Source organism: Pempheris klunzingeri, chromosome 21, assembly GCF_042242105.1.
Source record: "Pempheris klunzingeri isolate RE-2024b chromosome 21, fPemKlu1.hap1, whole genome shotgun sequence".
NCBI classification, from domain to species: Eukaryota; Metazoa; Chordata; class Actinopteri; order Acropomatiformes; family Pempheridae; genus Pempheris; species Pempheris klunzingeri.
The window spans coordinates 14,652,843-14,669,316 of NC_092032.1; the positions used below are offsets into that span (position 1 = coordinate 14,652,843).

At 40.9% G+C, this 16,474-nt stretch overlaps 3 protein-coding genes across 3 annotated transcripts; 2 read left to right on the plus strand and 1 right to left on the minus strand.

Annotated features, from left to right (window-relative positions):
- Positions 1-3,772: 3,772 nt before the first annotated feature.
- LOC139221494 (clusterin-like protein 1) lies at positions 3,773-6,797 on the plus strand. The gene is made up of 7 exons (XM_070853420.1): positions 3,773-3,860; positions 3,948-4,096; positions 4,541-4,711; positions 4,823-5,270; positions 5,377-5,505; positions 5,938-6,152; positions 6,588-6,797. The coding sequence occupies exons 1-7, from the start codon at positions 3,773-3,775 to the stop codon at positions 6,795-6,797; spliced, it is 1,410 nt and encodes a 469-aa protein (XP_070709521.1).
- A 1,232-nt stretch (positions 6,798-8,029) lies between these two features.
- On the plus strand, positions 8,030-11,611 carry tyms (thymidylate synthetase). The gene is made up of 7 exons (XM_070852946.1): positions 8,030-8,323; positions 9,390-9,463; positions 9,641-9,815; positions 10,482-10,583; positions 10,672-10,847; positions 10,943-11,014; positions 11,097-11,611. Exons 1-7 carry the CDS (start codon positions 8,122-8,124, stop codon positions 11,232-11,234), a joined length of 939 nt encoding a protein of 312 aa, XP_070709047.1. The 5' UTR covers positions 8,030-8,121; the 3' UTR covers positions 11,235-11,611.
- On the minus strand, positions 11,558-16,014 carry enosf1 (enolase superfamily member 1). Its single transcript, XM_070852945.1, has 15 exons — positions 15,906-16,014; positions 15,728-15,830; positions 14,934-15,049; positions 14,278-14,364; positions 14,155-14,181; positions 13,998-14,070; positions 13,871-13,909; positions 13,614-13,696; positions 13,394-13,516; positions 13,191-13,325; positions 12,945-12,986; positions 12,731-12,860; positions 12,042-12,141; positions 11,874-11,955; positions 11,558-11,755 (listed from the first exon to the last, which is right to left on the minus strand). Exons 1-15 carry the CDS (start codon positions 15,984-15,986, stop codon positions 11,663-11,665), a joined length of 1,314 nt encoding a protein of 437 aa, XP_070709046.1. The 5' UTR covers positions 15,987-16,014; the 3' UTR covers positions 11,558-11,662.
- Between the last annotated feature and the right edge of the window lie 460 nt (positions 16,015-16,474).

Below are 16,474 nucleotides of genomic sequence, written 5' to 3' on the forward strand. Positions count from 1 at the left end.
TTGCTATTATCTTTGGATATTTTTTTTAAACTTTCACATTTGTTGCAGGTTTCTACTATTCTACAACAAGTTTTCCCAGAAACACAATTTTATCCCTAAAACAAAGACAAACTCTTATTTTGAAAGCTACTTTTCCTCATTTCCGGTTTTCCTTAATTTTCCACCGCCACTGTCTCACTGTGATCTGAAGTCGTACAGTGACTGTCCCGTCCTCCCCTGCTGTGTCTCCCCCTGGAGGGAGACAGGAGGTGCGGCCTGCTTTCAGCACCACAGCCCCCGGGACGTCGTGCACTAATCCAGCCGGAGATGAGATTAAGTTACTGGGGGTTGATGGCAATCGCGTCCCCGGGTGAAAATCTGGTTCTCATTACAGATAATTTCAAAGCAATCCTGAAACGGCGACATTTCAGAGCAGTTTTTGTATTTTTACATCTTCACATCTCATTTCCTTTAAGGATGAAAAATCTCTTTTATACTCATGTGATATTATTTTAGGACCATTTGGCCCCTCTGTGGTGCTCAGTAGTAGGTTAATAATGTGGTTTGGTGCAGCCTAGGTGTGGTTCAGGTGTGGTTTGAGCTATTTCTGCCCTATTTTATCAACGGATTTATCACAATTACCCTCCATTCCTGCAAAAATGTACATTTTTACAATTCATTTTTTCCTGTTACTTTGATAAAATAAATGAAAGAATCTGACAGCACAGCAAAACTGGTTCAACCTCTTCTGATACAAACAACTTCTTTAAAATAAAAAAAGCAAGAAGTAAGTATCTATGTCTTAAACAATGACAAATAGCTTCACTAAAATTAAGAAAAGTAACAATGATTTCTAGGAAAGTCTTGGATTAAGTTGATTTGGCCTAATGAATTAAGTAATCTTGCTAATTTGAATAAATTCAAATGTATTGGATTTAATCATAGACAGTAACCACCTCCTGAGGACATAGATTTTGCATTTTAGAGCTAGATTATCTGTATTAGGCTGAACTGGTTTACCCTGTGCTTTTTAGTGCTTTTATGTTTATCTGGTGTGTCTGTTTTTTTAGTAAAAAAGACTGATTTGCTTTGCTGTGACACATGACGTCCTTCCTAACTTAATCATAAAATGGTACAAATGTTTGCATTTGATTGCTTTTGCCATAACAAGGATTTCTGTTGCGTAAAAAGGTCCCAATGGCTGACAAGAGTGTCCACAATCTATCAGAATTAGACTGTAAGCTTCACTGGCAGCCATTTCCCTTTAACTCCTCCAGGTGATGTGATAATTTCGTCAGTTCCTGTGGCCATAATCTCTCCGGCCTGCAGATGCAGACCACTGATCAAAGGCAGAAAAAAAACCAGCTGCATCGAGCATCAGAGAAATTAGACAGAACCACTCTCATGTCTTCACAGCGCAGGTTAGTGTCGCCGGGTTAGATTGCACTGATGTGGCCCTGATGTTAATCTGTTTTACGCTCGCTCAGTTCAAACCAACTGAGGAGAAGGATACAGATAACACAAAGTGACTCAGCCCTAAAATCCTCTCAGTTCAAAAAAAAAAAAAAAAAAGACAATAAACTAGGATCTGTTTTTCTTCTGTCAATGAATAACAGAACCTTCAAACCCAAGCTCAGTGCTAATAGCTCACGTTTGATCCAGTCCACCACATATTATTCTCCAGACCAGCCTGAGATGATAAACCGACTAATTACTTGTTTTCCTAAAGGCTTCAAAACTGTTATTTTACTGTCGGCCATAATTGGAGCAGCAGGCTGGTTTTAGGGCTCAGATAGGGATCGTGGTGGGCTGATAAAAAGCAGCTGAGGGCCCGGGTATCTGACGGCCCCGCTCCTGCTGGTCCTCATTCAGAGGTTGGGACCTCATTTGCTGGGTCAAGGCGCTCGGCAGTGGGCTCAGATTAACAGAGGGCTGAGAAAGCGTGCAGGAATTCCACATTCACCACCCTGCTGCCATGTTTAGATATAGTGATAAGAACAAGTCAGATTGTCTTGTGTGCTGCAGGAGAGAGACAGGAAGCAAAATGACTTTTTCTCATACAGTGCTGACACGGTATGATGGATGTTTTAGATTATGTTAGCTAAGAACTTGCAGGAAAGTCTGAAAAGTTGATAAGAATCTATATTCATGATATCATGAATTTTTCTGCTGGTAACTCAGCGTTTAATCAAAAAATTTAATCAAAAAAAAAAAACCTGCAGCAACAGATTATTACTGCAGATTATTTATTTACATAACCATCAGTTATGGAGCAACACTGTCATTCATTTGGAGTCGTGTTTCTGGCCACCTGGCGAATATAAATCCAATATTCACCCTTTTTTTTGCTCTGCTTTCCATCTCCACTGACTCCTGGGGGAAATATCTGGCTCCTTAGCTGTGAAATGCTTTGCTATGTTGATGTTCACTGGCTGGTGTGTGTCTAACACTTGGTTTTGAGCAGACAATGTTCAGTGGATTTACCACAGCTTTGTCATTCAAAACAGCTGGAAACAAAACTGTGAGAGTGAACCAAAACAGTGAGTTAGCAGCTGAAAGATGCTAAAACGGCCAGCAGAGTTGAGGGAATTGAGTTGTATGATAATAGTAGTTGTGCTCTTTTCATAAAAAAAAATACTTAGTATTAAAGTTAGTTTTGAGTTATTTTTTTGACGAATGCTTTCTGGTGTAGATTATATAAATAAATTTGACCTGTATGGTTGATGCATCACCTCACAACAAGTAAAAGGTTGCAAAAAGACTGGTTTCCTCTGTAATGTTTTTGTATTAGCATGCATGTTTGCACCTGCACGTGCAGTCCAGCTTAGCTGAGACCATGCCAGTGTGTGCCAGGTCTCTACAGGGAGCCCAGGCTTACTGTCAGTCCGATGGAGATTAGAGCACAAAGTTTTACCTCAGGAGGGCTCCGGAGTATGTTGGAGACAATTAAGTGAGGTAGATCTGCAAACAATTGACCATGTAATGTTTACTGTGCATTAAAGCCTGTCTTTAGATCATCTGTAGTTATTCCGTGCACGTAGGGCTTAATAACCAATAATGCCAACACACTAATAGGATCTGAGCCGGTGAGTAGATCCATAAAAATAGAACACAAAGCAGACGAGTCACTCTCACTCTCCAACAGCACAACCTGCTGCTTTTCCTTTGGAGTCTGATGTTTTCATAGCTGTCGAGGTAAATATTTTTCACTGTATTTCGGTTTAGCATAGGTTTAACATCACTGTGGTTCACTCTTAAATAGTAGGAGATACAGTCATAGTCTGTCTGTGTGACCAGATTTTTGTACACATGCAACCTGAGAGATACACAGTAATGAAAATGACCATAAAAGAGACAATACGATAATATTTATTCTATGTGCTGAGGTTCGGTGCCAGTTTGTGCTGACTTTAATTCATATTATCATTCTGTTTTTCTCTTTTACTACTTACACATGTGCACAGAGATGTTATATACTGCATAACAGTTGCTTACTGTTGTTAAATGTCCACAGTCCACCTTTACAGCTGCTAGAACAGAAGTAGTCCAACTTATTTTCCATCTTATATATCATGCTAAAGAATTAACATTTATGTCCTCTGGGATAATTAGTTGCCCTCAATATTGTTTTCATTTGAAATGGCCTCTAAATCAAAATGCTTGAGAAATGGCACCACCTTGTGGCAGGTTACCGAGCAGACACACAAATCAGAGCTTGTGTTTTGAGGTGCTGCGTGGTGCAGTGTAGCAGAATAATGGGTCATTTCTGCACTTTTTTACAGATAAAGACAGGATGAGGACGCTGCTCGTTATTGTTTGCATCACTGAAGCTCTGCTCTGCACTGCTGACTCTCCACCTGTGAGCGGGGACACCCTGAAAAGTGAGGCCTTCATGTCATAAAAAACACTTTTTACACTAATACTGTTTGCAGAACTCAAAAAGAGTATTTTTCATTTGGTGTGTGTAGTGCTGTCTGCAGCAGGAGAGCAGTATGTCGATGAGGAAATCAAGCGAGCGTTACTCGGGGTGAAGCGGGTGAAGGAAATGATGGAGAAAAAAGAGGAGAAGCACCAACATCTTATGGACGCCCTGAGACACAGCAGTGACAAGAAGAAGGTACAAAATGTGTTTCTGTGATTGTCTCTGTAAACCTTTTATATTTGCTGTAATCATTCCTGATGTATGAAACCCACAATCAAAATACTGTGAAGTCAGGTTGTGTTTAAACACAAGAACGCCTCCCAGAACATGACCATTATACATGCCTTTGAGCATTATTCTGACCCATCACATATTTTCTGCCTCATAAAGGCAAAGCCACAGAAAGCCTCACACAGAAACCTCAAAGTAGTCGGTGAATAATGCATGTGGGAGTAGGGCTAGTCTACGGAGCCGGGGTGTAGTTTTACTCCAGTCAGGATAAATGAACTGTCTGTAGATTCATCTGGTCATTTCAAAATAAAAGACAGGGCTTGGTGCCAAGGCCCCAAACCACATCTTATCCTGTCTGGCTTATTAAGACGCAAAGTATCTGTGACAGAATTTTCTGTTTTCCATCAGGGGGCGATGCAGCTGGCCCGAGAAACAGAGCAGAAACTAGAGGAGGCTGAGCAGCAATGTCGAGACTTAACTAAATCTTCCTTTGAGGAGTGTCGACCTTGTCTTGAAGATACTTGTAAGGCCTTCTACACCTCTACATGTCGGCGTGGTTTCACCTCTTTCTCGTTCAAGGTTTGACCTCAGCATATTCCTGTTATAACTGGCTCAGACCTGATGAGTTGACACTGTTGTGTAACGGGCTCCATCACATGATGGCTCTGGTATGAATCTCTCTCTCCACAGGTGGAGGAGTTTTTCAGGAAAATGGCCGCCCAGCTGGACGCAACAGAGCAGGTTTACAATCAGAACGAGGAGAAGGTGGGTCGCACCAGCTCAGCCGAGAACCAGGTCTCAGAGGATGCGGCCGATCTGGAGCTTCTGCAGGTGGATGCATCATTCAGCCAGATGCTGCCAAACATCAGCCTCCTGTACAACCGGAGCGTCACGCTGGTGAAGAAGATGCAGCAGGTGTTTGGGCGTTCCTTCCTGGCGGCCTTCACCGCCGAGCTCCATCCTAGCCCGCGGTCAGCCATGCAGGCCGACTCGAGCGCTGGCTTCGTCAGGACGGTGGGTCTGGATCACATCGTTGATTCAGTGTATGACTTTGGGAGGAATGTGCTGGAAGAATTCAGCACCACAGTGGCTGATACATTTGAGGATATACATGAAGCAGAGGAATTCTTTCAGCAAGGTATCCCATTCCACTTGCAGCAACACATTCGTATTCACCTCATTCACTCCCATATAGAATAACAATAACCGCTGTCACATCTTTTATTGTATGTTTGTCTACAAAGATGCAGGATTACTTTCTGTTTTGGGAACATCCCAGAGCAGAGATTTGTGCAGACGGCTCCGCAGACAAGCATCAGAGTGCTGGCAGCTCCAAAAATTGTGCGAGACGTGTGGTGATTATCTGGTAAAAGGTACATAACTGCCACAAATGTCATGTTATTTTAGCGAGCACTATTCCAGATCTATTTAGCTGCTCCTCCCACACAGTCACACATGCGCATATACTGTAGTAGAGATATGCAAATTGTTCCTATCTGGACTTTAAATGCAAATTCTGGCCCAAATAATGGGGATTTTTACCTAAAGCAACAATAGCAGTGTAGCCTCCTACACTTTTAGGTTTTAATCTTGTGAACTAGCCTTTGAAATAATAGGCATCATGAGTGAAACATTCTGCAATATTCTGATCCATTATTGATTGTTTGACCACCAATCCAAAACATAAAAGATATTTACACAGTGGTGTGAAACAAAGAAAATCTTTTTCTTACGCCATGACTTCACCATGCACACCTGGATTTATGCATTTATTCTCTCATTTATGTGATCATCTGTGCCAACAGAGTGTCCCAGCGTCCAGCAGTTACACTCTGAGATGGAGGAGATGCACATGCTGCTCAATGCCTCCCACCAGCAGTACGACGACAGGCTGCAGCTCGTCCAGAGACACACAGCGGACACACAGAGGTGGCTCTGCAGCAGGGACGACAAGTACGGCTGGGTCAGCCGGCTGTCCAACAGCACAGTGGGCCCACACAGCATCTTCAGTGTGATCACAGTATGTGATGTTGGATTTGTCAGACTTTGTCATGCAGTATTTAGTTTGGGATGTGTGATGAGAGCCGCTTAGTGCCAAATGCATTTTAATATTTCTGTTTTGGCTAATAAATCAACAAGGATTACTGTCACTCCTACCTTCAACGGGTGAATTTCTTTGCCAAAGAGTATTCAAAATAATCGTGTTATTTGAATTCTGTCATAGATAATATATTTGATTCCTTAAAGGGATGAATAAATAAATAAATGATCCGTGTTTATATTAAAACTCCAAAGCCAAATCCCATCCTGTTTATTGAATTTTTACCTGATTCTCTACATAATGTGTATAATAACGTTGGCTGGTAAGAATCTTGTTAGGAATACTATTAGAAAAATTATTTGTTGTACTTCCATCAGAAGTATTGATGTAGTTTCACTCATTCTCATTTTCCAGGTGAATCGACAGCAACAGATGAAGAATATCAGGCCTAAAGCTGACAGCAGTGTGGTTGTTACCATACTGGACTCGGCTCCAATAACTGTGTCAGTCCCAGCAGAGCTGGAGGTGGAAGACCCTGCTTTTATCCAATATGTAGCTCAGGAGGCCCTGACGCTCCATAAACAGCAGATTAAAGGTATCGATCCCGGCAGTGTTGTGGCCTAGTTAATTATTTGGCTCACGGCAACATCTGGCAGAGCTCCAGACTGAATCTGGTAAAAATGAATTGTGATCATCTGAAACCGCCAACAACCAATCTGAATTCTAAGAAACACAATGCAAACGGTTTGACAGGTTGTAATCCAAAGTAAAATGTAAAATGAATTTTAATCCTTTAATCCAACCCTCTGTACACCTACATGGTTTAAAATGGTATTTTTTCTATAAATCTGTTTTGTTTTTTCTCTACACAGGAATGGAGTAATGTGAACCTCTCAGTGGTCACACTTCATGTTGAATAAGGAGTACAGCGCCAGTGTTTTCTTTGCACAATTAAGCTGATCTTTGTAAAACTTGAAATTTGCTTATATATTTGCTTATATTCTTTTAAATCATGCGTGTGCAATTTTTAGGATTTTAAATATCTCTGCAATAAATCTGTGTACTGTCTGCTTGAGCCATCCTTTTGTCTTTTGTTATTTTTGTCCAGAGTCATCTCAAGAAAGTCATTGACATTTACGTAACAACTTCTGAAACAATTATTTAGAATGTAAAATTTGCATATTTTGTAAAGATGATATTTTGAATAATTAGAACAGATTTTCTGAAGCTTTACTTTTGGAACAATCTGTATCTATGGTTGTGCAAAACCAAAACCTTGACTTAAAATATTTTAGTTGAACATATAATGGTAACATATGGTTGACTGGGTCAACAAAATGATCCTGCTTAGAAAATTCAATTCACACAAATGTTTATTTTAATATTAATACATTAGAACTATAAAATCATCTCTGCTGCTGTCAGTTTCAATGTTAAAATGCAATTCAGTATGTGATAATAATAATCTCACAGTATACTATATAATAATACGCCCATTTTGAGAGTACTTTTACTTAGATTTACACTTTTATTTACATTTTCTTGATAATACATACCTACTTACATAGAAAAACTAAATAAGTAACTTTGAATCCAATATTACATGTAACAACATTTCTCAAACGTCAGTTTAACTACTTATGCAATTATATTTTATTTTACTATATTATGTTTATTGTATTCATTGCTATATTCAATTAGTCTCTGGTTTATTGTGGGAGTCGTGACTGCTGAGAAAAATAAATATATATGTATGTAAATGTATATATGTAAATATGTTTGGTGGTTCTGTGGCGCGCTTTTTACCGGAAACCGGAAGCGATCATTGGCGCGCTGTTGTTGGCGGTAGTTGACTGTTTCCATCTGTTTCACCCGGGATATTTGAGAGGTAACGCGCAACAACACAGCACGTCTCTGAGCAGACCAGGCTCCTAAACCGTCCGCAAATATGCCCGCCACTTCAGAAATCCACACCGGAGACACGCACAGTGCGGAGAAGAAGGAGAAGAAGAGCTTCGGTGTTTTCTGTGATGAACGCGGGTATCTGGACCAGGTGGAGTACATCATGCAGCACGGCCGCAAAAAGGGGGACCGAACCGGGACAGGAGTCATCTCTGTGTTCGGTGCTCAGGCCAGATACAGTCTGAGAGGTCTGATACATCTCACTTTGTTTGGCTTTTAATGTGTTTACTGTAAATACTGGTTAGAAGGATTCTGTACTAATACCACACTGAAAACATGTTGCAAGTAAGAGTCCTGCTTTGAAAATGTAATTTATAGTTAATATTAATATAAGTATGATCATAATGGACTAATAATTTCACTTGTAAAGCTGCTGGGTAGTTGGATTTATAACAAAACATCAGATTTTATAAGCTCTTCATATGTTTTCTATGCTAAAATCTGTACATTTGTAATATAACTAGGGCTGTCAAATAGCTGCAGTGCACAGGAAATAAAAAGTGAAAAAGTGAAGTCCAGTTATTTTCCACCAGAGCTGGAGGAAGTAAAAGTACCACAATGTAAAAATACTCCTAAATGATACTACCGAACTCAAAATGTTGTCAAAGTATCTGCAAACTGAACTTAGAAAAGTATCACATTTTACAGAATGGCCTTTTTCAGTGTCATTTATTATATATATATATTTTTTTGTAATTATAGGAAAGCAGCATTTTTATGTTCCAGGTAAATTAACCATTACATAAATGTAATGCTAATGTAAGTATTATTATTGAATTCAATAATATCAATATATCCATATTTATGCTTTTTAAAGGAGAAGCAGTTTAAAATAGCATGAAATGAAAACACTCAAGTAAAAGTAGCCTAAGTCAGTAGTTGTATAAGTGCAGAAACCCAACAGATAAACTGGCAGCAATGATGTTATTACAGATACACCGGTGGGCTAATAAGTAACAATAAACTATGGCACAGACATGCCAAAGATATGTTGGTGGTTATATAGAAACGGTGTCACCGTTACAGCGCGTGTCCACCAGGGAGCACTGACACGTTTATTTTTCAACTGTAAAATTTCCCTTACACATCTTGGTCATGATTAAGAAATTGATTCTAAGGATCATTAAAAATGTTTGTTTTTGTGTAAAAAGAAAAAAATAAAACTCTCAAATATGAATATTGTTTGGTGGCCTCATTTGCACCACAAACAATTAAGTTGGTAATATCAAATAACTTGTTTCTGTTTATTTGTAGATCAGTTTCCCCTGCTGACGACCAAGAGAGTGTTTTGGAAAGGAATCCTTGAAGAACTGCTGTGGTTTATCAAGGTGAGGATCATAAGACAAGATGGACCTTTTTTCTTTCTTTCTTTCCAGAAACCATCTCCATCGCTCACCTAGACTAGAAAATACCTACATGTCTACATGAGATGAGATATTTTTTGCTTCATTTCTGTCTGAAGTTGTCTGTCAGTTGCGCTTTAATATTTCTTTGTGTCACCACAGGGATCAACTAACGCCAAGGAGCTCTCTGCCAAAGGGGTGAAGATTTGGGAGGCCAACGGGTCCCGGGACTTCCTGGACAACCTGGGCTTCACAGATAGAGAGGAGGGCGACCTGGGACCTGTGTACGGTTTCCAGTGGAGGCACTTTGGTGCTGAGTACACGAACATGCATGCAGGTACAAAATGCCACAGCCACACACAGTTTACTTGTGTAGAAACCAAAAATATGTATTTTTGGTTTTATTTTTGACACCCAGGCCCCACTTCTGTTTAAACAAAACTTGTGGCAACCGAGTGTGGATTTGACTGTATGATCAAAGTCATTTGGAAATGCTGTGGCCAAGTATTGGCTACCACTTTAACTGGATGTATTATTTAAAGACTTTGCAAACTGTGCATATCAGGCTTCTGTTTTTAAATGTAGGACCACGAAACCTTAAAGAAATTGTTTGACATTTTGGGGAATGCCCTTTATTGACTTTCTTGCTTGGAAACTGATATCTGCACTTTAAACATGAAGCTACAGCTAGCAGACAGTTAGCCAAGCTTAGCATAAAGGCTGGAAGCAGGGGGAAGCAGCTCGTCTGGCTCTGTCTGAATCTGATCTGTATGAAAACCAAAGCGTGAGTAGACATGTTGTAGTCTTACAGTGGTCACGTGCCGGACTATTTCCAGGTTTGGTGGCAGGAAACTATTTTATTAATGTTGCGCAAACTCTTGGCAAGACAGCAAATGAGTGCGTTTCTCAAAACATAGAACTATTCTGCTCAGCTGCTCCACATGTATCAGATTACTGAGCGCCACATCTTAATTGATCCTTTTTCCATCAATTCCTTCAACAGATTACACAGGACAAGGTGTTGACCAGCTGCAGAACATCATTGACACCATCAAGAAGAATCCGGAGGACAGGCGGATCATCATGTGCGCTTGGAACCCCAAAGGTGAAGCATTTCCAACATTTAAAACCACTGCTCCAGAGCGCTCTTTAAGTCTGACTGCAGTGACGCATCATTTTAAATGTTGTTGCAGACCTGCCCCTCATGGCTCTGCCCCCCTGCCACGCCCTGTGTCAGTTCTACGTGTGTGACGGCGAGCTGTCGTGTCAGCTGTACCAGCGCTCAGGTGACATGGGCCTCGGGGTGCCTTTCAATATCGCCAGCTATGCTCTTCTTACCTACATGATCGCACACATCACGGGACTCCAGGTGAGAGCAACATTTGTTAAAAACAACTTTTGATATATTGTTGCAGACTCCATTGCCTCACCTTTTTTTTTTTTTTTTTTAACTCCTTCTTCCAGCCGGGCGACTTTGTTCACACTCTGGGAGATGCTCACATCTACGTCAACCACATCGAACCTCTCAAAATACAGGTGGGTCGGTTGAGGATAGTTTTCTGCCTGTTCTCTCTGCTTGATTTCAAACTTACACCAGCTCGTCTGTCTAAATTTGCAGCTTGAGAGGGAGATCCGCCCCTTCCCCAAGCTGAAGATCCTCAGAAAAGTGGAGAGCATTGATGATTTTCGCTCAGAGGACTTTGAGATCTGCGACTACAACCCTCATCCCACCATTAAGATGCAGATGGCTGTGTGAGAATCCAAATGTAATGGTAATGAGGGATAGATGTGGTGTGTGTGGAAAGCGCTTTAGATTTGTGTGCGTGTACTTTATGATATATATCTAAGTTTTAGAAAGATCATATGTTTTAAAAGTTCCGTTCATCCAGATCACAAAAAGAGGTACGCAGTAAACTGTATTGTGATTTTAGTGAACTAACACTTAAAATTACATGAAGTTGTTACAGAAAAGTATTTTCTTCCATTGCTGTAGTTGAACTGCGGATGTATAAAGTTTGATTGAGAGAAGAGGAATGTTTTTGTGACAAACACAAGTTAGATCTGCTTCATTTTCCTCATGTGAAATATTATTGATATCTGATTTGTAAATAAAGAATTTACGTTTGTGTCGTCTTGATTTGTGCAGGATTGTTATTGAAGCAACGACAGACTTAATTTGAGTCCTCATTTGCTTGTGTGCAGCTTCCACACGGCTCCTTCTGGGTACTGGTATCTCTGCACTGACGATTCCAGCATCTCACAAGAATATCCTGAATCCTGTGAATTATAATTATCGGACTCAAACAAGTGCCTAAGTGCTGTATTTTTTTAGATTATTATTTATTTACTTGAATTTTTTATTTAAATCGTAGTTGGCATGTGTACTTCATCTTACCTTGGGGGGAACGTAGTGGGCGTTACGAATGAGCACAGGACTGCTGAAGTGTTCATGCAGGTGATCTACGTATTCACACATTCTGGAAACAAAATAAAAATAAAACTGATTATAATGTGCTAATCTGCTGCAGTCAAGAGTTCTCAGAAAAACAAATCCTGCTCTTACCGGTTGTGGAGACTTCCAGACACACAGATGTAGTCGAACAGAATCAGATGCTGGACAAGCTCACAGAGACCCACTCCTCCAGCATGAGGACAAACCGGCACTAGAGCAAATGAAAGTAATGTGTGTGTTGTAGCCATGTGTTTAGTCAGAATATTACTTCTAGTATATGCTGATACTATGGGGCCCCAGTTTATCATTTTTCCTTTGATCACTAATCAGTTGGTAAAAAAAAAGGATAAAGTTATATTTCCTTTTTACCTCCAAACAGTTCAGAACTTCATATTACCAGCTATTCTATTTTTTCAGCTCCTTAGTCGTCTATTTTTTGGTCATAGACTAAGTTTAACCACATCCATTTTCCCCATGCAACATTTCCAGTGATTAGTCCTGAAAATGGGGAATAAATAAATACATATCTCAATTTATGGTAAGTGAAAAAAACTGAGGTGAATCGTGTGCATGAAATTAACTAGTGAAAGATAAAAAGAAGAGAGGACATTTATGTCATTAACTTATTAAAACTATGAGAAGAGAAATTTTTTTTTCAACTAACTAATTTGAGTTAAAATAAAAATGTTATTTTTTCCATTTTTTGATTGTAATTTAGTCTCTTCTGAGGCTCTATAAAAAAAAAAATCAAGGACTTTTAGGACCCCATATGCTTCTCTCGTGTGATGGTTGACTTTTACCCTGGAACTTGTGGGCCATCAGCAGCACAGCCAGGTTCTCGTTGACACTGCCCAGCCGACAGCTGTCTATTTGGACAAACTGCAGGGCCGAGGCCTGGAGGAACTGCTTAAACATCACCCTGCTGTGACACTGGAGAGGAAACAGTTACCCAGTTAGAAACCATTCATCAGCCAGTGATACAGTTTGCATGCTAGAACAAACTTGAGCTCTGACCTGCTCTCCTGTTGCCACTCCAATCCCGAGCGGAGCCAAAGCCTGCAGCAGCAAAGTCAAACATCTTTTATCAGTGCTACAGAGAAAAAGACACAAAACGACTAAAAACGAGACACAAGCTAAGGGAGACTAAAACCAAGCACAAAGAGGCACAAAACGTCCGTTTCTGTTTGGGTGTCTTGCTCCTATCCTCAGTGGCCTTCAGCACACAAACATCAAGCTGCAAAAGCCAAACTTCTCCGTCACCTTGGATATAACAGCGTGACCCAGGATGTCATCAGGACACGTTGGCTCCTCGATCCAAAGAGGTTTGAACTCAGCCAGGCTGGACACCCAGCTGACGGCCTCGGCTACGTCCCATCTCTGGTTGGCATCGATCATCTAAGGCAAAGACACTTTTAGCACACTGTTATTTCTAAATATAATAGCCAAGGCATAGGCCACCTTACCAAAGTGTTAGTGGGCCCAATCATTTGCCTTATGAGGCGACATCTGCGTATGTCGTCCTCCAGATCAGCGCCGACTTTCACCTTGAACTTGGTCCAACCGCTTTTCAGTGCATCTGTGCAGAGCTTCAGACAAACAAACACACACACACACACACACACGCCTGTCGTGATTACTTGTCCGACCTGAGAAATGACATTTCGCGTTTTACATCACAGAGACCTGTTTGAGCTGCTGGTCTGAGTATCCGAGCCACGCACAGGAGGTGGTGTAGGCAGGATAACCGTCTTCTAGCATTTGATCCTCTGGTAGGAGAAATAATAAACACTCAAGGAGAAGTGTGTTTTAATAGAGCAATCATGGAGTGCAGGGGGCTATTATGGAGCCTAAAAGTACTCCCGATCGTCTCTAAAGAGGCAATTTTGTTCCACAAAATCCCATTTAGCCATGTAATTAATGACTCTTTGTAGAGTGCTCACCTCTCTGCTGCTTGCCCTCCTGTGCTTTCACAAGCATGTCTGAATAAGGAGAGAAAAGCGAAAGAAATAGTCTACTGCTTTGGCTACACTTCTGTAAAACTGTACTGAACATATACCATTCACCCACCTAGAGCCTCCTCCTCTGTAAGCACATCTGTGATGTATCTGAAGTCGATGCATGACACAATCTGCTTGGGATCCTGAGGTGAAAAAAAAAACATGTCAGTCCCCCTGTGATCACACCCCGGATTTAAAATCAAACATCTAAACTTCCTTTGACCCACCATGTCAACAAGCAGCTTCCACAGCGGCTACAGGAAAGTGGAACAACAGGTCGTGAGTCACCAAGTGTCATAACTGTGGAGAAAATGGTGTTTTTCTAATAACGCCCCATCGAACAGGCCCACCTTTCTCTCCGCCCTCGCCCAGAGGTCCCACACAGCATTCAGGACTGCGGCGGTGGCCAGGTGGATCACTCCTTTCTCTGGGCCTAACTGGTTCAGACAAGAGTTTAAAAACAGTTTAAAACAGTAACGTGTGTTATGGCAGGATTTGTAGGCAGAGTTTTCAAATCTCCACCAATTTGGCTCATTCAGTCATTACGTTGGGACTTTGAGACCTTCAAAAACTAGACTACATTTCTTTATCTGTTGCACACATAAGATGTTGCTTTCTTTGTGTCTGAAGAGCCTCTTGTGCACACACCTGACACTACTCACAATGCCTGGACTCTTTCACATTTATTTGCCTGAGCCTGCGAGTCTTTTGTGAGATTTTAGGACCATAAGAAACTAGATTAAAGGGCCTGTGGGAACAATCCAGTAGACTGAAGAGTGATTTTTAAATTTCAATCTTTAACCAAACAGGACTTTATGTCTCTTATTTCCTATTTCTGGATGAAGAGACAGAAGCCAGATATCTTATAATAAAGAATGAATGCAGTTAAAGGACTCCATGACATAAGCAAGAAGGTAATTATAGCTCATTCTCTGCCATCCAGCCCTTTAAAGCCACCAGGCTGTTCTCTGATTGCCATCTACATTTTCACTGCTTGTGTTCTCACCCATCTCATCTGGCCATCACTGGTCAGGAGCCGGTAAAATCCACGGAAGTCGCCCACAATCTCCTGCAAGGATTTCCCAACAACCAGTGCGGCCAGGGCCTCCACAGCACACACCACTCCAGGGGAACAGTTCACAAAAAAAAACACAACCTCTAAAAGGACGAACCTCACAATTTAACTAAACCTCACATGCACCATGTTGTGGTCTTTGAAGAGAAGCAGCTACACTCTGTTTTTCACAAATATCACCACAAGATGGCGGTGTAAGGCTTAAATCTTGAAGAAATCTTTAGGCCCAATCAGAAATACTGAATCTTTTGTTACCTAAATGTAACATTTTATTAACATGACTTAATAATTATTTATCATTATTTTAGTAACATTGTTAAGCAGTATAATTAGCATTAAGGTTGTTTTTTTTTGTCTTCCTGTGTTATCTTTCTTTTTTGCTTTTTGCCGTTTTTGCTTTATTCACAGGAGTTAAAAGTAATATCTAAGTTAAATATTGTGTCTGTAATTAAACGTTTGGTAGTTTAGAATCTAATGCAATTAGCTGATCTATCTATCTATCTGTGTGTGTGTGTGTGTGTGTGTGTGTTATATTCAACAAGCCTTTGAGGCAATTCACAAATTAATTTAATGGAATTTGCACGAAATTCAAACCAGGAAGTCGAAATTCGAACTTTATTAGGCGCACCTGAACGCAGCAGCAGCAGCAGCATAGTAAACATGAGCGTCAGTACTTCAGGTGTCGTGAAGCTACACTGTGTCTTTTCTCACTGAGCGGCTCTTACCAATCTCTGTGCCTTTTCCCAGAGTGAAAGTGAGGCCGAAGCCTTTCAGCCCGCTGTCCGTGTCGAGGACCACATATGCGGCCGAGTAATCCGGGTCTGTGTGCTGGAGTGCGGAAAGTTACAGTGAGGAAACGCACGCATTGATCACGTGCTGCTCAAGCTGCAGAAACCTCCTCACCATCGCATCTGAGCCGTGTTGCTCCAAAGACGTCGGGAATCTCACATCCCTGACAGACAAATTAATAATTTTGTGCAGCATTTCGCCGCTGAGATCACATCAGATTCAGACACAGCCAAGAGTGGTTTCTTCTGAAATGACCTGTACAAGTAGATCCCACCCTCCTCAGCCTGCCATTGGTTTAAACACTGTCCACTTTGGACACTTAAAGAGACAAACCAAAACATTTCATGTATGAAAAAGGACAACTGGACCGTGTAAAATCACGTATTTATTGTACAAATTCCTCAGATGAGTCTCCACCCACTACACCCCCCCTGCCCCCCCCCCCTCCCCACCCCACGTATATTTTGCAATCTTGCCCATTTTTTTTTATTAATAATCTTATAAAATGAGGATTTCATAGCATACAAAGCCCTTCTTTACAAGCTCAGGCGTCAATTAGCGTTATTCCCATCATAATACTGTACCATACAGGAGCAAAATGCAAAGATAAAATCACTGTAAAAAAAACTGTGATCATTGCTATACAAAGAGCCAGCTTAGATTATGCGAAAGAGACCCAAGTT